Source organism: Lutjanus erythropterus, chromosome 10, assembly GCF_056507025.1.
Source record: "Lutjanus erythropterus isolate fLutEry1 chromosome 10, fLutEry1.hap2, whole genome shotgun sequence".
NCBI lineage: Eukaryota > Metazoa > Chordata > Actinopteri > Lutjaniformes > Lutjanidae > Lutjanus > Lutjanus erythropterus.
Window position 1 is genome coordinate 3349889 of NC_139326.1, and position 22047 is coordinate 3371935.

Consider the following 22047-nt stretch of genomic DNA (forward strand, 5'->3'; position numbering starts at 1 on the left):
GTGATGTTTGGTTTATAAAACGACTGTTTTCAGGTTGGAAAAAAACTGTCTGATGGCAAAATAAAGCACTAATCTCTGCTTCTCAAATCAGCTTCAAACCGGGGGACATGTCAACGCCATCTGCTGTAGCTAATAGCTAATACACTGAGAATGGATAAGCAACTCATACGACAACACTTCAAATAATTTGAACTACCCCTTTAAATCAACATCTTTATAAACACATCACAATCCATACATCTGGGATAAACGGCATCTTGACACTTACTGAGAAAGAAAACAATTTATCAAGAAAAATAAGTCCAGGCTAATAGCAGTTAAGTCCTCTGCTCAATAACAAGTGGTAATATTGGTTTGACGGGGCTGTAATTAAGAGTTAAAAATAGAAAATAACGGGATTAATGGGTTTGGCTCAGCTGCCAGCTTGCTGACACACATGTCCCACCCGGTAAATTCTCTCTGGAGATCACATGTTGGAAGATCAAAACATGATTCACTTCTGGTGTTTAGACAGTCAGGCCCATGTTTAAACAGGTGATGACAAGACATTAAAGGATTAAAGTAAAAAGTGAGAAGCAGGAGGTCGACTGACGGTGGAGTTTGTCTTTGACGCAGCACAAACGGAGACACTTTCTAAAACAATGGCAGGTAAAAAAAAAAATAAAGCCATGTGCAACAGATTGAGATAATTAGGTCAGACAGCAGCCACAAATGGAAACAGTGACAGAAGCAGCACATGCAAACGTGTCCACACCTCCAAAATAATAATATGTGCACTATAAACATTTAGTCTCAGGAGCACAAAGGATCACCTTCAGAAACAGAAAGACATTTAAATTCTCCTTACTTTTTGTTTGCTCTGGAAGTAAATCTGACAAATCATTAAACTATATAATTATTTGTTATTTGTATGTAATTGTTTAGATATTTGGGTTTCATACAAATACATACAAATCAGACATTTTTCACCATGTTCTGACATTTTATAGTTGCAGCCCTGAATTAAACATAATAATTAATGTTTATTTATTAACTGCTAATAAATAGAACAATTTTTAAAGGGTCAAGAAAAAACCTTATGACCTTTTAATCATAAAAAAAACTTTTTATCTCACAACTGTGATGCTTTAATCATGTAAATATGACTTTTTATCTCATAATTTCAACCTTTTATCTGATATTTATGGATTTTTATCTAATAATTTTGATTGTTTTGTCCTAGAATTTCGACTTGATCTCATAATTCCTGTTTTATCTCATAGTTTCGACTTTTTATGTCATAATTTTGACTTTATCTCAGAATTTTGACTTTTAATCTCATAATTTCAACTTCAATTGAATGTTTTTGACTTTTTATCTCACAATTTCGATTGTTTTATCTCAGAATTTTGACTTTTAATCTCATAATTTCGACTTCAATTGAATGTTTTTGACTTTTTATCTCACAATTTCGATTGTTTTATCTCAGAATTTTGATTTTTTTACTTTAGGTCTCATAATTTCAACTTTTGATCTCTTAATTTCAACTTCAATCGAATGATTTTGACTTTTTATCTCATAGTTATGACTTTCAGGATTTTTTTCTGTTACTAGGGGAGTTGGGTTTCCATATACAGTCTCACAAAGAAGGAGAAATCACTGGAGAAAAGGACACCTCCTCTTACAGAATGATTAAAGCATTAAAGTGATGTGTCATGCTTTTTCACAGAGCAGAAGTGCTTTTTGCAGGATGGATACTTACTGTTTTGAGAGCCATTTATATACTGTAACTTTACACATGGCAGTGACATCCTGTTCCCCCCTCTCTTAAGAAAATGTTAGCTGAATCTAATATGAAAGGCTGCACCTCTTCTATATATAATCACTCAGAAAATTTCAGTCATGCCAGTCAGTGCGATGCAGCCACAAAGCTGTGTTAGCCTGCACTGCTGCAGACTGAAGCTCTTCGCTGCGATAGTGTTTCATGGATAACTCACTCTGGATTAGAAGATGTCCGTTCTCCAGCTGCATTGTTCTACTGTGGCTGTCTGTCCTTGTGAGAATCTGCCTGCCGTCCTGTCTGTGCCAGGTCACTGTCGGCTGCGGGGAACCTCGGGCGGTGCAGGGGAGGGTGATATTCTCTCCTACATTAGCTGTCACGTCAACCGGTGCCTCAGAGAACAATGGACCCGCTGTGGGAGAAGAGTGAATTTTCCTTTGTATAAAATTTTGAGGGGAAAAATAAGCTATTGGTGGAAAACTGAACTGCGGCCTCACCTCCAACCTCCAGACTGACGGCGCCGGCGGAGGTTCCAGCAGAGCTGCTGGCCACGCAGCTGTACTGACCCGCGTCGACCTCCTGCACCCCTCGAATGTGAAGGGTCCCGCGGTGTATGTCCTGCTCAACGAAAGGAGCTGAGCCCACCTCCAGCTCACCTGGAAACACAAAAAACATACTGGTCTCTTAGTGGACATGGAAAGGGAGATGACTGGTTTCACTCTGTGCTAAAACATCTTGGAAAATGGAAAAAAAAAAAACAGGATAAACAAGAAGGCAAACCAAAATCTAAGACTTAAATAGTAACAACGAGGAAGAAAACAGTTTATTGTAGTGGCTTATCATTTAAAAGTTTCAACCACTGGAAGCCACATGTTGGCTTTTTAAATGATTCAGCCACTGCAGTAAAAGGTTTTTAATATTTCCTTCCTCATTGTTAGTAATTTTTTCTTATATTTTGGATTGCCTGGCCTTCCTGTGTATTTACTTTGTCAGTTTTATGTATACATCGTTTTTGACATCAACTTACCTTTGAACCAGTGGACAACAGGAGCGGGGATTCCTGTGGCTCGACACTCCAGAGTCGCATCACCACCAACAGATACAAGAACGGTCTGCTGTGCCACTGTTATTCTAGGCACCTCTGGAGGAGAGAAAAGAGAGAAGTTTTATTTTATAGATGTTTACTATGAAAAAAAATGATCCTGTAAGTCATTATAATCAGAAGTTTTTTTCAAAATAATAACCTGGTATCGTGAAAAAGGACTTAGAATCTCAAAAAAACATGACCCAGTAGTGAAAAATAATGACTTACTATATCAAAATAAAGCCAAGAAATGGGCTTCCATTAATTTACCAGATTTGCATGTACTGCTACCATATATAGAAATAATAGTAAAAGTAATGTTGGCTTAAACCAATAAATGCTGCAAAACAGACCTGAGGTGAAAAAAACCCCTAAGCTTATATTTCACACATATTCTGTTCGAACAGAGAAGGGAAAGATGCTTTGGGAACAGGCAGACAGCTGAGCTGAAAGGATGAGATGATCTATCTTACAAGCCTCTCACTGCCTTGACAGATCAATGTTGTTAAAAATGACATTCAGACACAAAAGTGTGTATAATACCAGCACGCCCCAGGAAGAGGCTGCCACAGTCCATCAGTGTCAAGGTTTCTGTCGAACGCTAACTGACATGCCATGACGAAAACTTCAGGCCTACAACTGTCAGCGCTCGCAAAACAAGGAGAGAAATATCCCGTTGTGTGAGACGGGGCAGCATGTGGCCACACTCGCATGAGCTCTACTCCGAGCTGGTGCAGCGCTCACACTGGATATCTGTCACTCACAGACTGATTCAAAACGAGTGCTCCCTCCTGAAGAACAGCCAACGACACGGACAGAAAAATGCTGCCTTCTTTGAGGTCTGAAAGTCTGAAGTCTTGTTATTCAGAACAGAAAATAAAAAACAAATGAAAAACGGATAATTATTAAAATGTTCTCATCCCAGGTCATCAAATACCAACGTCTTTGTTACACACCTCTGCAATACATATACATTACTCTGTGTTACGCTACGTTACTCTACATTTCACTACGTTGTGCTACATTATGCTAAGCTGCATAACACTACATTACGTTATGCTATGTTATGTAACGTTTCTCTACATTCTGTTACTCTACGTTACACTATGCCATGTTATGTTATGCTACGTTACCTTTCTTTATGTTATGTTACTCTACATTATGTTATGCTACGTTATGTTAATCTATGTTACACTGTACTATGTTTTGCTACATTATCATATGTGTATTATGCTGTTACTCTACGTTACATTACGTTGCGCTACATTATGCTATGTCATGTTACTCCTCTGTTACTCCTGGACAATACAGATGAAAAATATATCACAATAAAATTTTTAATTTCAGTCAATATTGATAATTATTGATAATTTGTAATGACCTATTTTTAACAAGTGAAACTGTTGAACAATTTTCTGAAGTGTGTGTGCAGTGAAGTGTTGGTACACATTGCTACTGTTTTATTGTCCAAGCCTACATTATGTTAAGTTGCACTGCACTGTGTTACATAGTCATTACGTTACATAGTCCAAGGTATCTAAAGTTTTATTATGTGTGAAACGTAATGTAACGCAACGCCACACCAAGTAACTTTATATTGTAACGTAAAACTTTTGATTACATTGTCTTTTAATGTCACATGAGACACAAAAGCCAGGCGATGGTTTCCTGGGTGAATGTATTGTGTCACCTGACGCTGATGGATTTACACAAAAGTTACTTGAAAGCCAGGCGCATCTCATACAGACGCTAAAGGGTCTGTGTCTGTACGAGACACTGTATTTAATGACCTGGGAATAAGAACAGACTGTCTTTCTGTTTCTTCACATTGGCATCCTCAACCTGACATCTTTGCTGACTGTACCCACTTACCTGCAAAGGTCAGTGACACAGACTGCGAGGCAGTCCCAGCCTCATTGGTTGCCAAACATGTGTAGTTCCCAGCATCCTCTGGGAGGGCCCCTCTGATTGTCAGAACGCCATGTTGGTTTAGACTCAGCCTGTATCATGCAATCGAAAGAATTCATGCTTGTTGACTCTTTGTGATGACATGTGCAGCTGTAAAATTTATCCCAAAACCTTTCTGCTATTCTTGAGTATCATGAGAGAAATTTGTCTTTGAATATGTATTTTACATCGACATCTAACAGTACTTGTGGTTTGGAAACAAGACTTTAAATCAGAAGATGTAAATCTACGCAGTGATACAAACAAGATGTGGCAATCATGCATGTCGTTAAAGTGGAATGTAATGGCTCTGGGAGACCTCTGTGCTGGAGGTGTTGAGTGGGCTGAGAGCTCCCTTACCTCGGCCGATTAGTGAGGAACATGTTTCCATGGCTCCAGAAGAGCTGGGGAGGGGGGGAGCCGGAGGCCGAGCAGACGAGGCGGATCTCGTCCCCTCGGGAGAAGGCCTGGCTCTGGGGGTGAACTACCACAGAAGGAGCCTCTGCAAACGGAGTCAAACACAGGCAGAACGCTGACGATGACTCAGGGCCTTGTCACCACCGCCGCATGATGTCATTTATGACCTCCCAATCACAAGTTTAACAACAGGAAACTCTGATCTGAGCTCAGTTATTCTGACACAGCCTACATTCAACTTCATTTTAATTTTCTACATCAAAATACTGACAACCCGTGCTTTTTGCAAGCTGTCATCTGTCCAACTTCGCTGATAACAACATCCAGACCATCGGGGCATTAATGAGGAGAGAGAGGGGCTGCTGTCTGTCGGCGCTGCAGCCTTGGCTAGAGGTGGACCAAACAGCGAACCAGGATTGTACACAAATAGGGTGGGGGAAGTTTAATCGTATAGTCAAGTAATCGTGCACATCCCTAATATTTTCACAGCTGAACTGTCACTGTACTGTGATACTCAAAGATAAGTGAAAGTACTTTTTCACTGGAAGCCATAATAATAATTAATTAACTGACTTAAGATCAGCTGGTATCACTGAAGACCATTTGTGTAATGTGTGCATGACAGCATATCGTTCTTAATTTAAAAATGTATTTTAAAATTGTAATCCTGTTATTAATCCCCATTTTTATTAAATCTATCTGTAATCTGATTACCTCTTGGTTCTGTAACTGTAATGGAATACCTTTACCTTTTTTTGTATCATAATTATGTAATCCTGTTCTACATAGTCCGTTACTCCCCAGGCCTGCAATGCATCAGCCAGCGCTCCATGTCTGACTTCATGAGCGGGGGATTGTAGTGAGGAAACATTTATTTGGCTGTTTTTGAAATTCATTACAAACATCCTCACAAGAGAAGCCACACGTTTCAACATGCATCAAATCTGGCAGATGAGGAAGTGGCTCAATCTGACTGCGAGGAGACTGAGCCAATAATGGAAAACAGATGATGGCGGCCTGAGCGGAGCCGTGGGGCCCCGGTGTGTTAAGCGTTTAAGCAGATGACCTGCAGGGTATCGTGTGCGCTACCGTACCTGGGACGAGAAGCCACACGGCGATTCTCGTGTCTCCGTGGGCGTTGGTGGCCACACAGTGATACTCGCCAGCATCCTGAGTCCGCACCCCACTGATCTGCAGGGATGAGTCAGGCAGCACCCTCACCCTCCCCGCACGGGCACGGATGGTACGACCCGCTCGGTGCCAGGTCAGGTTGTGGCGCATGGAGCCTTCCACCTGGCAGGAGAGCACCGCCACGCCTCCCACAGAGGAAGTAATGTTAACTGCCGGCTTCAGGACTGGAGGAGGCTCTGTATTAGTGGAAACCAAAACATCAAAGTGGCGTTATCAGCGGTGAACAAACAGTGCAGCAGACATAGTTTAGTTAAATAGAAATGTTTGTACTGGCATGCTCTGTATCATGTTGATGTTTTAGCCATGAATTTGAGATAAAAAAATGGCTGGACTTCATTTCAAAGCCTCGCTGAGACTGTGATGTATGCAGGAGAAACATCTGAGGAGATATACTGCTGCCTTCAAATGCGGTTGTGTTTACTGTGTTCAACAGAGTTCATATGAGCGATGGATGTATTAAACACAACACACAGAATGCAAAGTTTTCTAGCTTTCCGGTTTCCTTTCAGCGCATGTGGCCCGCTGAATATGTCCAGTAGTTTTTTGTGGAAAGTTTTACAGATGTCTCTTTTATAACGGTGGCTCATGGGGACGATGCTTTTTGGGTCATAGGGATGTTTTTTGTCGCATAACCAAACGTGGCCACTAGGAAAAATTGTAAATGGGGAAAATGTGCCTGTGTTTAATACACCCATGATATGAACAATCCTTCTTGTGGAATCCATGACCTCCAAAAGGGAAAGTTTCTCTAAGCTCTGAGTTCATGAGTTGTGATGCGTTCACTGATGTTTTCAGAAACGGCAGACGCCACGAAAGTTCATTTTTTGGTGGTTGGCAAGGCAGTATATTTTGTTATGTCATATATAGAGTTTTATTTTTAATTTTATAATATATCTGAGGAAAATGTTGATATTCCCAGTGACCTTTTTTTGTAACTTTGCATTTTCTGCATTACATTACCTGCTCGCTAGCTTGTCTACAAAGGAAAAATAGACCTGCAAAAGACGTCATGATAGTAATAATTTTAATCCAAATCATGATCTTTCCCAACCCTAACCATGTCTTTTTTGTCTCTAATCACACCCACAATGAAGAAGGCAGCATATGTGTGCATGTATTGTTGGATATGTGTGTTTGACTTACCTCTAACAGTCAGCTGTGTTAAGGCCCGTCCCTGTCCCGCGCTGCTCTGTGCAATGCACTCGTACAGGCCTTCATCTTCAGCCGACGCGTGAGCAATCTCCCATGATCCTATGGCAGAATTCCTGATACAAAGACACGCCTGGTTGGTTGGCTGCAGCACGACAATAGCAACAAGATCCTATTTTGCGTCACATTCAATTAGCATCTCTGGCTCACACACACTGGGAATAGTTTTCACCACGAGTCAGCTTCACTTCATGAATATAATTCAAAGCAGAGCGAGAAAAGAATAGGCGCTTTGTTAATTTCTCAAGATGACACAATCGAATATGTAATGTTCACAAAATTGACTGTGTATACCAGTTTCCTGACAGATGAGCCAATAAAACGCAAGACTCTGGCAGCACTAATTCTTCACAGACGTGTTCACTGGAATGAGTAGTGAGCAGAGGTGGTGAAAGTGTTCTGTACTCAAGTAGAAGCACAGATACTTGTGTGAAAAAAACTCTGGTAAAAGTAGAAGTATATATTTAACTTCTTTACTGCAGTAAAAGTACAGGCTCTGAAATGTACTCAAAGTATAAAATTAAAAAGTTGTCCCTCTGAAGGACATTTCTACCGGCTGTTTCTCTGCAAAGGCAACTGAGACTCATTTTTGTCCCGCCAAGCATCCCTTGCTTGTCTGTCTCATTTTGATATATCTTTTTGGGCTTAACACAACTTTTTTGTCTTGTAACATCTTCTATGTCCTTTTTAATGTTGTTATGTCTTTTTCATCTCATTTCTTTTTTGTCTTGTTGCATCTTTTTTGTCTTATTTCTTCTTGTTACATCTCTTTCATCTTGCTCTCATCCGTTTAGGTCAGGACAGTACAGATATTTGTTAAAAGTTGTTAGAATAATTACTCAAATAAAGTACAAATACCTGAAAAATCTGTTTAAGTACAGTAACAGTATTTGTACTTAATTAATTCCCACCTCTAGTCGTGAGTGACCTGATTAGCGTTTTTTTTTAAGCAGCTAACAGGCGTGTGAAGCTGAAGGAATCTGAAGGAAACTGAAGGAAGGCGAGCAAATGTTACAGAATGCTGTGCAAACAGAGGAAAGACTCACTGGAAGGACTTCTCCTCTCCCACTGTAATCCCATTTCTGGTGAATCTAAGCCTGTAGGGGATGTCACTCTCCACTGAGCAGCCAATCACAGCAGGCTGCATGTAGTAGCCTTTCACCACATCAGGCATGGTCACAACTGGGGGATCTACACCAGGGAGGAAACGGAGGTTAAAGGTCAGCAGAGAGATTGATGAGGTGTGAGAGACGCTGCAGAGTGGATTTAAGGATGTGTGTCTGCAGGAAGGGGGCTGTCTTTGCCTGGGACGATGTTGGTGTAGGAGACGCTGGACAGCCTCTGGAAGCGGTAGCCCTCCTCGTCTTTGCCCGTCACCTTGATGAAGAAACTCTGGGAGGGGGTGCGGAACTCCGGGAGACTCCACAGTCCTTGCTGGCCGAGGTCGGAGGGCAGAGGAACGGGGATGGTGCGTAAGGAGCGTCCAGAGCCGGACACGAGCTCCACATGGCTGAGCTGACCTGGAGGCTTCAGGCCGGTGCACTTCAGCAAGACATGGGCTGGAAGTCCTGAGAGACAAAGACAGATTGTCACGAGGTCATCCTCTACATGTGTTCTCAGTCAAACAAGCCGACAATAACTTGTCTGGTACCTTTTATTGGCCTCTCTCTGGTGTGGTTGAACTCTGACACAGGTACACTGGAGAAGCCGGCCCGGAAGTCTAGATTACTGACACCTGTTACCCTCAGAGTGTGACGCCCACTGCAGCTCACCTTTAGGAAGAAAGAAATAGTATTAACTTATTTTTATGAAGAAGTCGCAGAAACATGCACTCAACATAAATATGAACACAACTTTTTTTGCTCCCATTTTGCATGAATTTAAGTAAAATATCTCAGACCTCTGTGCACACAAAAGGTTTATCTTCCCTCAAATTCTGTTCACAAATTTGCTAAAATCTGTGTCGTCCCCTTTTCACACCAAAATCATCGAGTGCATTCATTTCTTTTAATCATGGATAAACCTGCTAAAAGTAGGCGATTGATTCCTTTCCCATTGCAATAGATCAATGGATGAGTTTGCCCTTCTGTGTTTTTTCTGTTGTGTTGTGATGAAAGCCGCGACTCAGTGCAGGAGAGCAGAGACAAAGATGTTCTTAAAAGTCTCTGTGTATTCAGCTCAGTACTTTCGTAATTTCTAACCGAATCTCTGTGGTTTGAAGTTTACTGTCTCTCCTGTCTTCGCTATTTTCAGGTATTTGCTTTATTTTACTGTTCATGTTCGCTTTCAGTTGTATAGGAGCTGTTTTACGTTACTGCTGATGAAAACCCAACATTTTCTGATTCTGCTGCTTTATAATAAAAGCCTTTAACAAAAAAACAGGGAACTTTTACTGTAAGAATTTGCAGGAACATTAATTTGGCACCGTTTCACAGCCGCGCCACTTAAGATGAGTGTGTGCCAGTTAGACACACATCTTCAAGCAGGTGCAAACTCTTCTGTGCTGAGCTGACACACTGAGTCAAACCAAGCAACACCTGTGGAGGGAAAAGGGGCAAAAGAGTCACACTTATCAACAGAGGCAACAAGCCTTCATTGCCTCTGCTACAAAAGGCAAAAATTAGCATGTTCACCCAGGGATGACTGCTGATTGTACTCTTTCTCATTGAGGACAAAAGCGAGATGTTCGTGCATTTTTTTCTCCAGTGTAAAATGGGCTATAGTGAGCACTTTTCAATTGTCAAGACAATCCATCCACCTGAAAGGCATGGCAATAATCCTGCTAATTAAACAGCAGGATTATGAATTTGAACTTGAAAAAAGACATTTATTAGGCACTGAACTATGACTGTTTCACACTGGGCTCCAGATACCACATTTTTTTCCCAGGAGGGCAAAGTCATAACCTGCCCTCCTCTGCTTCTGATTGGCTCAGCCTGATATTCTTACCCTAACCTTCATGCCTAAACTTAACCAACCAAACCAACGAAGGCAACTCCATTAACCACAGGGTTCCCACACCTTTTCCAAAGTCAAATTTAAGCACTTTGCATGCATTTTTAAGTTGCATTTTCAAGCTTTTCTAGCATCTTACAACTGTGGTAAATTACATATGTATATGCATGTACTTAAAATGATGAAGTCACTTCATCACATTAAATCAGATCAGAACCAACTTGTCTGTAAACACACTTGGCATCCTATATATCACTGACAATATAGTCAAGCACTTAATCCAAAATCCAAGCACTTTTGAAAGCTATCATGACCAGTCCAGGGCACATCTGCACAATAATCCTGCTGTTTAATCAGCATCTATCTGTCACACCTGTCAGGTGGATGGATTATCTTGGCAAAGGAGAAGTGCTCACTAACACAGAATTTTGATCAAAATTTGCGAGAAATAAACCTTTTGTGTGCACAGAAGAACTCTTAGCTCTTTTACTTCTTCTCATGAATAATGGGAGTAAAAACAGACGTGTTGCGTTTACATTTTTGTTAAGTGTGTGTATTTTCAGCAGAGCAGAACCTTCAGTTTCCAAGCTCCAGGTCTGGGGAACTTCAGGTTGACAACACGAGCAGAGTTGGGAATGTTCAACAGCTCTTTAAGGCCCTGATCTACACCAACTACACGACCTGAGAAAAGAGTACAAGAACATCAACTTTTCAATGTCAAATAAGTCTTCTCATGTTTAAATACTGCTGATTAATATGTCAGGAGGGAAAACAGGATTAAAGAGTTTACCGAAGGGGTCGCTGAGCTCGATTTGTGGTGCTGGTCCACTGAGTGACATGGTGACCTCTCGCAGGCTGGGGTCAAAGGGCACTTCCCATTTGTTTTCCTGGGCACTGTCATGGTTGGAGGACAGCAGGTGGACCTTCATGGCCTGGACAGTCTCCTCCACCCACTTTAAAACCTGGCAGGAGGAGAAACACGCCATCACAAAACCATAACGGAGCTACATATCACACTGGGGGAGACACATTCATCTGTGGACGAGGCCGACACCTGTCAAACTTTCAGGGATCCCCCTTTAACTTAGAAAGACAGGAAGGACAAGACTGGGGCCTTTTCCCTGAATTCTCCCACAAACCCCGTCCCAGCCCGAGCAGCAGGCTGCTCCTCGTCTTTGGGAGTATTCTTTCATCGCAAAAGTATTCCTCTGAGGGATTTTGCCTAAACAAAGGAAAAGTGAAGCAGCTCGACTGTCAAATTGATAACGTACAGTTTTCTGCACTCTCGAGCGTGTATTCCCAGAGGAGTGTCTCTCACAGTGGAAGTCTGTCATGCAGCAGCAGTCCCCCTCCTGCAGCACAGCTTTCATGAATCATAAGTCTTGTTCCTCAGAATAGAAAGCAGTGGTGGATGTGTCGGGGGAGAGGGTTCCTTTGTTTTAGGAATACATTGAAAAGACGAGTCTGAAGGATTTAGTGGCATCTAGCGGTAGAGACTGACAGAGAAAAAGTCAACAGGAGCGGGCGTGACGGGAATCAAAACAACAACAGGTACATTTTTATAAGTAAATATGCAGCTCTAATATGAATAAATGTCATTCTCTTTACTTTATGCTAGTAGCTCTGCTGTCTTTTTTTATGCTGTTTTATTCTCTCCTGTCTGCTCTGGTGGCTGGTTTCTGGTTGGTTGCAGCCACCAGACCGCTGCAAGACCTGTCCTGTCATGTCAGGTTGTCCATTCTGGGTTACTGCAGAAACATGGCGTGCAACTTAGTGGACTCCATGGAAGATGTAGATATAAATGTCTCACTCTGAGGTAAAGCACACACCAGGGTCCTTATTTTGAGGGTGATAGGGGAGTGCATTTTCACTCCTGTCCCTTTTCACTCCTACAAAAACATTGTTGTCCTGTCCCGATCCCAGAAAAATGACTGCCGTCCCATCCCGTTCCCGTCAATCCGTGTCATTATCCACATTTTAACATGTAATAAAACTGACCTATTATTATGGTTCGCACTCCCGTTCCCATTGAAGATTCCTGAAAAAATGTCACCCTCTATTATATACAAATGAAAACATACTTATTATCACTGTAAAGGAGAAATTTTGTGTGTACTGCTGTGACATTAACCACACGACCACTTGACCAATATGCCAGTGGATGGCTAACAACATGTAACAACTGTTTTTAACATGGAAAAATGGATAAAATATCACAGAAGACATTCAGTGTCTCCAAAAACAGACACTGCAGTTCAAATCTGGATTACAAACCTTCTGAAAGGGATACGATCTCACCAGAGGTTGTAGTCTTCTACTGGAGTCTAGCGCTCCTTTCCCCTCACTTACATACCAAACACATTATGCATCGCTCTGTTCCAGTGTTTCTCAATCCAGGTCCTCAGGTACCACTGCTCTGCATGTTTTAGATGTGTCTCTGTTCCAACACACCTGATTCAAATGATCAGGCTGCTATCAGGCTTCTGCAGAGGCTTGATGATGAGCTGATCATTTGAATCAGGTGTGTTGAAGCAGAGACACATCTAAAACATGCAGAGCAGTGGTACCTGAGGACCCGGATTGAGAAACACTGCTCTAGTCCTTAAGTTTCCTGCAATAAAGTTCAATAAAATGTAATTATTCCGGCAGTTGTGGAAAACTGCAATCCTGTGGATATCCACTGCTTTTACACGATGGTGAGAAAAACAATTCATATCGTTAAAGCCAAAACAGTTACTTTTCAGGAAATGAAAAAAACCTGTGATTTTAAAACCACAGTGTCGTTAAGTTTAAGCTCTTTTTAATACCTTAATACGTTTAATACCCACAGGCAGATGTGAAGGGGGACCAATAGCATCGATTTATGGCCAAAAAAAAAAGGAAAAAAATAATAATATGGAGATATGAAGTTTCCACCTGACAGTGATGATATGCTGCCAATAAATTCCCCTAAATCTCACAAACTGGACCTTTAAACTGTGGTATATTCCACAGAATCAACTTGACTAATATGCAGGATCATTTACGGACAGAAACAGCTGGCTGTTTCCACTTTTCCTGTGGAATCGGTTAAGCTGAAGAAGCCAGATGAGGTCAGACACTGACACATTCGGATTGCAGGAGACTCACGTCTTAAATGAGTCATTCCACCACTCAGAGCAAAGATTACCCAAAGCCTGACATAATGGTTGACAGTTTGATTATATTTAATGGCAAAAAACAATCATTACTAAGACGATAATGTCCCTCAGTGGCTCTCCACTGTTACAAATATCTGACAATAGATAGAATCTCAGTTCTGACAGGTGCTTGACCTTCGAGGTATAATCATTACAATGCTGTTGAGGAAGAAGACAGTTTTGCTTTTGTTTTCTCTAAAATGAAAACAGAAGCAGAAAAGCCCGCTGAGTCTCATTTTAGTGGTCACAATGGGCCGATAGTCTTCCATCCTCAAAATGCTTAACAAGCAACTGCTGTCTAGTATTTGTTTTGACCTCATATTCAGAGACATTATGGCTGAGCTGCGTCTTGTGATGAAACAAAGCGAAAACATGTCTTCTGCCGGCTCTCGGAGACTCAGCCAGCGGCAACAAGTTTTAAGGCATTCACAAAAACGAGCACAAACTGAAACAAGGGAAGCCTTTGATAATTTAATTATCAGGCCTCCGCTTTTTCTGTCTATCAGGTCCACTGGGTGCTGACAGCAGCTGGTTCCTCTCCCCATTTTACAACTGGAAACAGCTGTAATGTCTGCCACATGTGCAGCCATCACCAGCAGGGCAGGAAACTGCTAAGAGGTGACCTACATCTGCCCCGGGATACAGCCGATTTCTTATGCAAGAGCGCAGAGAGGAGTGGGCACAGCTCTGCCCTCAGACCTCAGATGAAAGGAAGTGGAGCGCGGCGATGAGGACGACTCGCTGTCCGGGGCAACGGTGGGTCTGGAGGAGCACGCTGAGCTCTGCAGCCACTCCCTGTCTCAACCACTGGGAATGCGGAGGATCTTAAGTCCTGTGAAACCTCATCCGGCGTGTCTCAGTTGAACGAGCTCGCAGGGCTGTTACAGGAAGGACCCCCCTCTGCTATTCATAGCAGCATGACAGATGGTCCAGAGAGGAAGGGTTAGCCGAGGCTGATGCTGTATTCCCCTCATGTCATCCAGGTACATTACCTGTGGAAGAAATGCGTGGACAAGCTAACAGCTTGACTCCAGACCTCCCAGTGGGGGACGGTCAGCTTAGGCCTTACTCAGGTTTAAACACTACAACTGGCCACATTTGCAGGATGATGTCCCGCTACAAATGAAGGTTATTATAGAGAATCAGTCCCAGATGGACCCCCTGCTCCTTCTCTGTGGGAGTTTGGACACACCTGTTGAGGTTTTGGCCTGTACTAACAGAGGCAGCTACAACATAGACGGCGCCTTTGTTTAGCGCCGTCAGGAAGACGAGGATGAATGTTACCTGGGTTTCATTTTATGTCTGACAGCCATTACCAGCCCCTTAACTTACAACTGCATCCAAGTAATGAGGAAACCATAAGGACAACGTTATAAATGACTCTTCAAGACACTGGAGTTGAGTGTATCCGCAGCTTTCTACTGTAGAAACACACAACAACTGGTCATATTCTGCACAGGGGTGGGTAGTCACAAGTTACAAGAGTACAAATTAGTAAAAAAAAAATAGCTTTTCCTGGAACGACTACTTTTTGTGTTCCTTTTTCTAAAACTGCATTCCTACTCTTTGTTCGAGTAATCTAAGAGGTTCTGGATTATTTAAACAATATTATGTATATTATTAACATGAAATTAATATTTTATTTTTAAGTAACATGGTTATTGTCAACACCAGTATATTGCAGCACCCCTACTTTGCTACTTTTGCCATTTAAATGTCCAATAGATGAACGAATGTTCCTATCCTAAGTAAAGATAGGAAATGAGTATTACACACAACCATCCAACTTCCCAACATCTTAAATAAACTCTCTTAACTTTAGGAGAACCGTCAAGCTGTCCTAACTTTCACTAATTCCCACCTGTAGTAGTATCTAGCTTAATAACTAGCTAACGGTTCTGTTAGCTAACAGTGGCTATATTCCACAGAATCAACTTGACTAATATGCAGGATCATTTACGGACAGAAACAGCTGGCTGTTTCCACTTTTCCTGTTGAATCGGTTAAGCTGAAGAAGCCAGATGAGGTCAGACACTGACACATTCGGATTGCAGGAGACTCACGTCTTAAATGAGTCATTCCACCACTCAGAGCAAAGATGACCCAAAGCCTGACATAATGGTTGACAGTTTGATTATATTTAATGGCAAAATACAATCATTACTAAGACAATAATGTCCCTCAGTGGCTCTCCACTGTTACAAATATCTGACAATAGATAGAATCTCAGTTCTGACAGGTGCTTGACCTTCGAGGTATAATCATTACAATGCTGTTGAGTAAGAAGACAGTTTTGCTTTTGTTTTCTCTAAAATGAAAACAGAAGCAGAAAAGCCCACTGAGTCTCATTTTAGTGGCCACAATGGGCCGATAGTCTTCCATCCTCAAAATGATCAACAAGCAACTGCTGTCTAGTATTTGTCCTCATTTTCACTTCTCCACTTGTAGTAGTAGCTAACTTACTAACTAGCTAACGGCAGCAGTAGACAATGGTAGTGTCAGCTAATGGTGGCTAACGGTAGTGTTAGCTAACTTGTTTAATCCATATGGCTGCTCTTTTATTGCTTTTATACAGAAATGACCCCACTCTCTGTCTTAAATCTCCCACATTATTGTTGTTGTAAATTTACCATAAAGAACACTGGACCTCTCTGCAGACGTTACCAAAACCTCTAACTCATCTGACTTTAATTTAAGTGCACATTCTTGTTTTTGCTTTATTTTTGATTTTTAGCTTTGTGTGTAAAGCAGCATCAGTTGCTAGATTACAGTTGATAGGTAATGTTTGATTGAGTATTTTAGATTTTCACACCTGAGATAAGATGGGCTGACATACGATAAAGTTAGTTTGTCCTAAAGTTAGTTAGGATTTACTTCTTTATCTCAGAATCTTACTATCTTAACTTAACACTTAATGTAGAAAGTTTCTGTAATACAATCCCAGGTACTTTTTTACTTTCACTTGAGTAAGTTTCTCAGATTAAACAATATCACAAGAGAGGCAATGAACTGAATATCATCACGGCTGTGATTCAGTCGTAGGCACACGGCTGCAGGCCGAGTGCTGAAGAATGTTGTATAATGGTAATTTTCCCTTTTCCTTGAGTCATTTTTTATGGAAGTAATTGTACTTGAGTATAGATTTTCAGTGCTCTACCCACCACTGATCCTACGCTCTTCATTACATGCTTCTTTCAGACCCTTTTTCTTTCTGCAAGCAGACATCACAGCAGGCATTATGTGGAAGCTAAAGCATCACAACCCTCATGTTTGATCAGCGCTTCAGGCGACCGATGACTAAAGGATGGCATCATCATACCATGAGGAGCACAGATCAAGCTCCAAGTTTGACAGCACATTAGCGAGGCTTTCTTGTCCGCACTCTTGTTAGCTTATCCTCTCGTTGATCATAACCAGTCACGTTTAAGGAGCGTAAAGACCTTGATACGTCGAGCTGACAATGAGCTGTTGTGTGAAGACTTGGAGCCGGCTCCACTGGGCAGCTGTGTTGGAAGGAGGGGAGCCATGACAGATCATATCCTGGGATTAGAGAGTAAAATAAGCAGTCTGTTTTCCCTCCACACTCTCCCCCCAGAGACCACAAAAAGATTTTGTATATTTGATTTGGCTGCACTTTATTAAACTGCCATTAAGAGGGAATATTTTGGTTAGATTTTTAGTACTTCTGAGGTTTTTAAGGATTAAAGGATTTGCATTAATTTGGTAAAAGCATGCCACCCAAGAGCTGTAATCACACAGGTCTAAAAAGGACTGGCATACAGTATTTCAATGTGGATCCAAGAAAAATGTGTTCCTAAGTATGCATATGTTTACATGTAACAGAACACTAAGGACATGCTGAAATACTTTGGGCTACTTAATAACAAAGCCATGTGGGGTTGAGGTGAGAAGGCCAGGAAGAATTAGGTCTCCTGTTCCCTTCATCAGGAGGTTTCACTTTTACTTTTACTCCACACATCTGAACACAAATATCTGTACGTTCTACTCCATACATTTACAAAACAGCCTCGTTACTTTAGTTTTAACGCATGTGAGTGGAATTATTGACTTAAATGGAACAGACAATAACACATAAAAAAGTAAATGTCTTGGTGTATCCATCAGTGCAAAAAAACAATAAACCAAAAATGAATAAAAAACACCTAACAAGATAAAAAATACATAACAATATGAAAAACAATGTAAAATATGTAACAAGATGAAAAAGACGTAACAAGACTACTAACAATGTAGCAAGACAGCAGAGACAAAACAAGATGAAAAACCATGTATAAGACGTGACAAGACAAAATAGGTGTAAGGAGACAAAAAGACGTAACAAGATGAAAAACAACATAAAAATGTAAATGTAAATGTAAGACAAAAAAGCTAAGAAGATGAAAAACAATGTAAAAGATTTAATGACACAAAAAAGACACAAGATGAAAAACAACACAAAGAGACGCGAAAAGACGCGACAAGACAAAAAAAAAAAGAGACATATGACGTACCAAGAAAAAAAACAACATAACAAGACCAAAAAGACGTAACAAGATGAGACAGACAAGCTAGAAATACTCGACCAGAGAGAAGGTGAGTCCAGCTGGCTTTGCACAGAAACAGAAACAGAAGTAGAAATATTCTTCAGAGGGAAACTTTTTTACTTTCATACTTTGAGTGCATTTCAGATCCTGTACTTTTTCACTTTTACTTGAGTAAAGAAGTTGAATCAGCACTGCTACTTTTACCAGAGTGTTTTTTTTCACACGAGTATCTGTGTTTCTACTTGAGTACAGAAAGTGTGGACACCTCTGCCCTTAATACTGCAACACAAAAATGACATTCAGACACTCCTTTAACAGCTGGCAGTGTTATGGAGTGATAATGAACCGAGCTGCCCCACACACAGACGCTGAATGTTTAGCTACATGCGAGCATGACTTGACAGGAAACAGACCCACACGCACACACAAACACATGTGAGTTCAGAGGTTCAGTGGGCCACCGGTGCACAGAGCTGTTGGCCGCGGCTCAGCGCTGCCCGGCCATCTCCTGTGCTGACATGCAGGATACCAGTGTCTCTTCCAGAGGAAACTCTGGCTTCTCTTACGTCTGCTGGGGAAGTGAGCCCTGCTGTCTTTGGCTCCTCAGACTGGGCTTCTGTTACACGCTACTTCCGATATAAAAGAGTCACTCGCTCGTATCATATGACCAGGAAGTTTAATATCAGCTTTGGAATCATTTGATCACTCCAAATGAAATCGCTATTATTACATCAGTGGGTCAGATAGGGTTTGTTTTTTCTCGTGCTCCTGCTGTTCTCCATTATTAGGTCATATAACCCAACTCCACAGGGACGCCCACATCCACAGCCAACATTACTCTCTTTTAAATGCTATTTGGGCTCAGTTTTAAAGTTAGAGAACTGCGCCTGCTGCAGCCAGAGTGATACTGGTATATCATATGAAACTAGATGACCTAAAGCAGGGATTCTTAAACTTTTTCTGCCAAATGACAAGCCAGCATCTCAAGGAACACGTATTCATATCAACGCACAATAACCAACCCAACCACCAGAGGCAGAGGCAGAGTACTGGCCTACTAAAAATAAAGGCATCAGTCAATCAGGGCCTTTGCTGTGTCACACAGTAATTCCCACCATTCAACAACTGTGCAAACAGCGACAACTGGAAACAGTGACATTGATGGAAAGTTTTATATTACAATAACACAACCCCAGATTACAAAAGAAGTTGTGTAAAACATAAATGACACAGATTGCAGTGTTTTTTGTAAATATTCACTCATTCTGAATTTGAAGCCTGCAAAACGTTTTGAAAAAGTTGAGACAAGAGCAACAAAAGACGTGTAAAGTTGTGCACTGTTCCCCAGGTAAACAGGTGAAGTGGTAACAGGTGACAGTATCATGATTGGGTATTAAAGGGGCATCCTCAAAAGACAAAGAGTCATTCACAAGCATGGATGGGGTGAGGTCCAACAATTGCAAATAGTTTAGGAGCAGCCTCAACACAAAACTGCAGGAATTTATAGATTTCACCATCTACAATCCATGATATCATTAAAAGATTCAGAGAATCCAGAGAAATCTCCACACATAAGGAGCAAGACTGAAAACCACCACTGAATATCTGTGACCTTTGACCCCTCAGGCAGCACTGCATTAAAAACTGCATTAAAAATCCACATCATTGTATAAAGGATACTACATGGGCTCAGGAACACTTTGGAAAACCGTAAACACAGTTTGTCTCTGCATCTACAAACGTAAGTTCAGACTCTACCATGCAAGGATAAAGACATATATCAACAACATCCAGAAACACTGCAGACTTCTCTGGACCCGAGCTCATCTGAGATGGACTGACGCAAAGTGGAAAAGTCTGCTGTGGTCTGACGAGTCCACGTTTCTCACTAATCATAGATGTCATGTCCTCCGGGCAAAAAAGGAAAAGGACTGTCCCAGATTGCTACCAGTGCTAACTTCAGAAGACAGCAGTGGTGACAGTCTTTTTCAGAGACGTCCCTGCTTATTTCAGCAAGACAATGTGAAGACACATTGTGCATGCGTTCCAACAGCGTGTCTTTGTAGTAAAAGAGTTCAGGTACTAGACTGACCTGCCTGCAGTCCAGACATGTCTCCCATTGAAAATGTGTGGTGCATTATGAAGCACAAAATACGACAAAAGAGACCCCGGACTGTTGAGCAGCTGAAGTCGTATATCAAGAAAGAATGAGGGAGAATTTCACTTTCAAAACTTCAACAATTAATGTCTTCAGTTCCCAAATACTGACTGAGTGTTGTTAAAAGAAAAGATGATGTATCACAGTGGTAAACATGATCCTGTCGCAACTTTTTTTGGAATATGTTGCAGGCATGTACTTCAGAGTGGGTCCGTAATCATAAAAAATAATAAAGTTAGTCGGGCTGAACATTAAATATCTTGCCTTTGTGCTGTATTCAGTTGGATATAGGTTGAAAAGTTTTTGTGAATCATTGCATTCTGTTTTTACTTCTGTTTTACACAACGTCCCAACTTTTTTTGAAATAAGGTTGTAGGTCTATGGTTGGGAGGGGCTGAGTGGGAGAGGTTGTGAGATCATTTATTATGTTTATGGGTTTAATTAGGGTTCGGTCATTGCAGTGACATCCTCTCCGTCATGCTCTCACCTCGTTGACCTGCTGCTTGTCCAGGTGAAAGATCTGTCCAGAGGAGGTGGCGGCGATCTCCTCGTATGCCCTGTAGCCGGGCTGAGAGCGGTCCCCACAGTCCCCGGTCAACACAAATACCACCTGGGAACGAAGGGGGCAGGAGAGTTAAGAGGATTACTACTGTTGAGTGTTTGCTTTCTACAGACTCGCTTTCACTTGGCTCCAAAGTGACGCTAATGCTCACTGTCATGCTTCACGTAGAGGCTGAGAGTAACTTTGAAGAAACTTTCCCCCAGCTCAACTGAGCATCGGGGAACTTCATTGGAATGTAGATCTTTCCCAGCATGCCACTGTATCTCTTTTGTTACAGAGAGTGATGAATGCAAAGATACTCCAAACTCTGTAGGACAAGTATTTAAAGCTTTCAGTGTGACCATTTCCCTGCTAACCCCTAAAAACATAAACAGCATTAAAATTAAGGTTCTTGTAATAAGCATTAGTTAATAGGTAATAAGACTACATAAGTATTAATAATAGCATAATAAAGATGTTTATTGTTAGATTACAGGACATGTATAAGCACTTTAAAGATACTTGTTAACAGTTTATGGACTGCTTAAGAATGTTAATAAAAGCAGGTTTAACTATCTTACCTATTGTGTCATTGTTACTAAGCTTTTATTTTTGCTTTATTAAGATTTTTGCATACTTTATTATGCATTTATTAACAGTTAAGGAGGTATTTTAGGGGTACTAGCTTTAAAGTGTGAACAGTACTATTAAGGCTAATTAACCCTTAATTATGCACTTATTAACAGTTAACACATTTTGGGGGTGCTACAGCTAAAGTGTGAATAGTGCCTATTCAAGTTAATTAATCCTTTATTATGCACTTGTTAACAGGTAACCATGATGGATTTAGTCTATAAACTCTCAACATGTTTCTTATAAGTGCTTAAAATGTCTTATAATCTATAATAGACATGTTTAGCATGCTATTATTAACACATATAGTTTTATTGACACATATTAATGTGTCAGTAAAACACATTTTAATAACTATTAACTAACGCTTATGACAGACACTTTGATGTAAAATGTTTCTCATTAAATCATTATGAGATTGTTTAACAAG

At 41.1% G+C, this 22047-nt stretch overlaps 1 protein-coding gene across 1 annotated transcript in view; it reads right to left on the reverse strand.

Moving 5' to 3' along the window:
* The window catches only part of hmcn2 (hemicentin 2), a 106473-nt gene that overhangs the window by 78521 nt on the left and 5905 nt on the right, over window positions 1-22047 (reverse strand). Inside the window, exons 4-16 of the mRNA XM_084727892.1 lie at window positions 20931-21053; window positions 11353-11524; window positions 11137-11243; window positions 9259-9379; window positions 8912-9175; window positions 8654-8798; window positions 7542-7663; window positions 6302-6574; window positions 5151-5292; window positions 4716-4843; window positions 2787-2900; window positions 2257-2415; window positions 1977-2171 (exon numbers count right to left, since the gene is read on the reverse strand). Coding sequence (XP_084584018.1) covers window positions 1977-2171; window positions 2257-2415; window positions 2787-2900; window positions 4716-4843; window positions 5151-5292; window positions 6302-6574; window positions 7542-7663; window positions 8654-8798; window positions 8912-9175; window positions 9259-9379; window positions 11137-11243; window positions 11353-11524; window positions 20931-21053 — 2065 coding nt within the window. The remainder of the gene's footprint in view (window positions 1-1976; window positions 2172-2256; window positions 2416-2786; window positions 2901-4715; window positions 4844-5150; window positions 5293-6301; window positions 6575-7541; window positions 7664-8653; window positions 8799-8911; window positions 9176-9258; window positions 9380-11136; window positions 11244-11352; window positions 11525-20930; window positions 21054-22047) is intronic.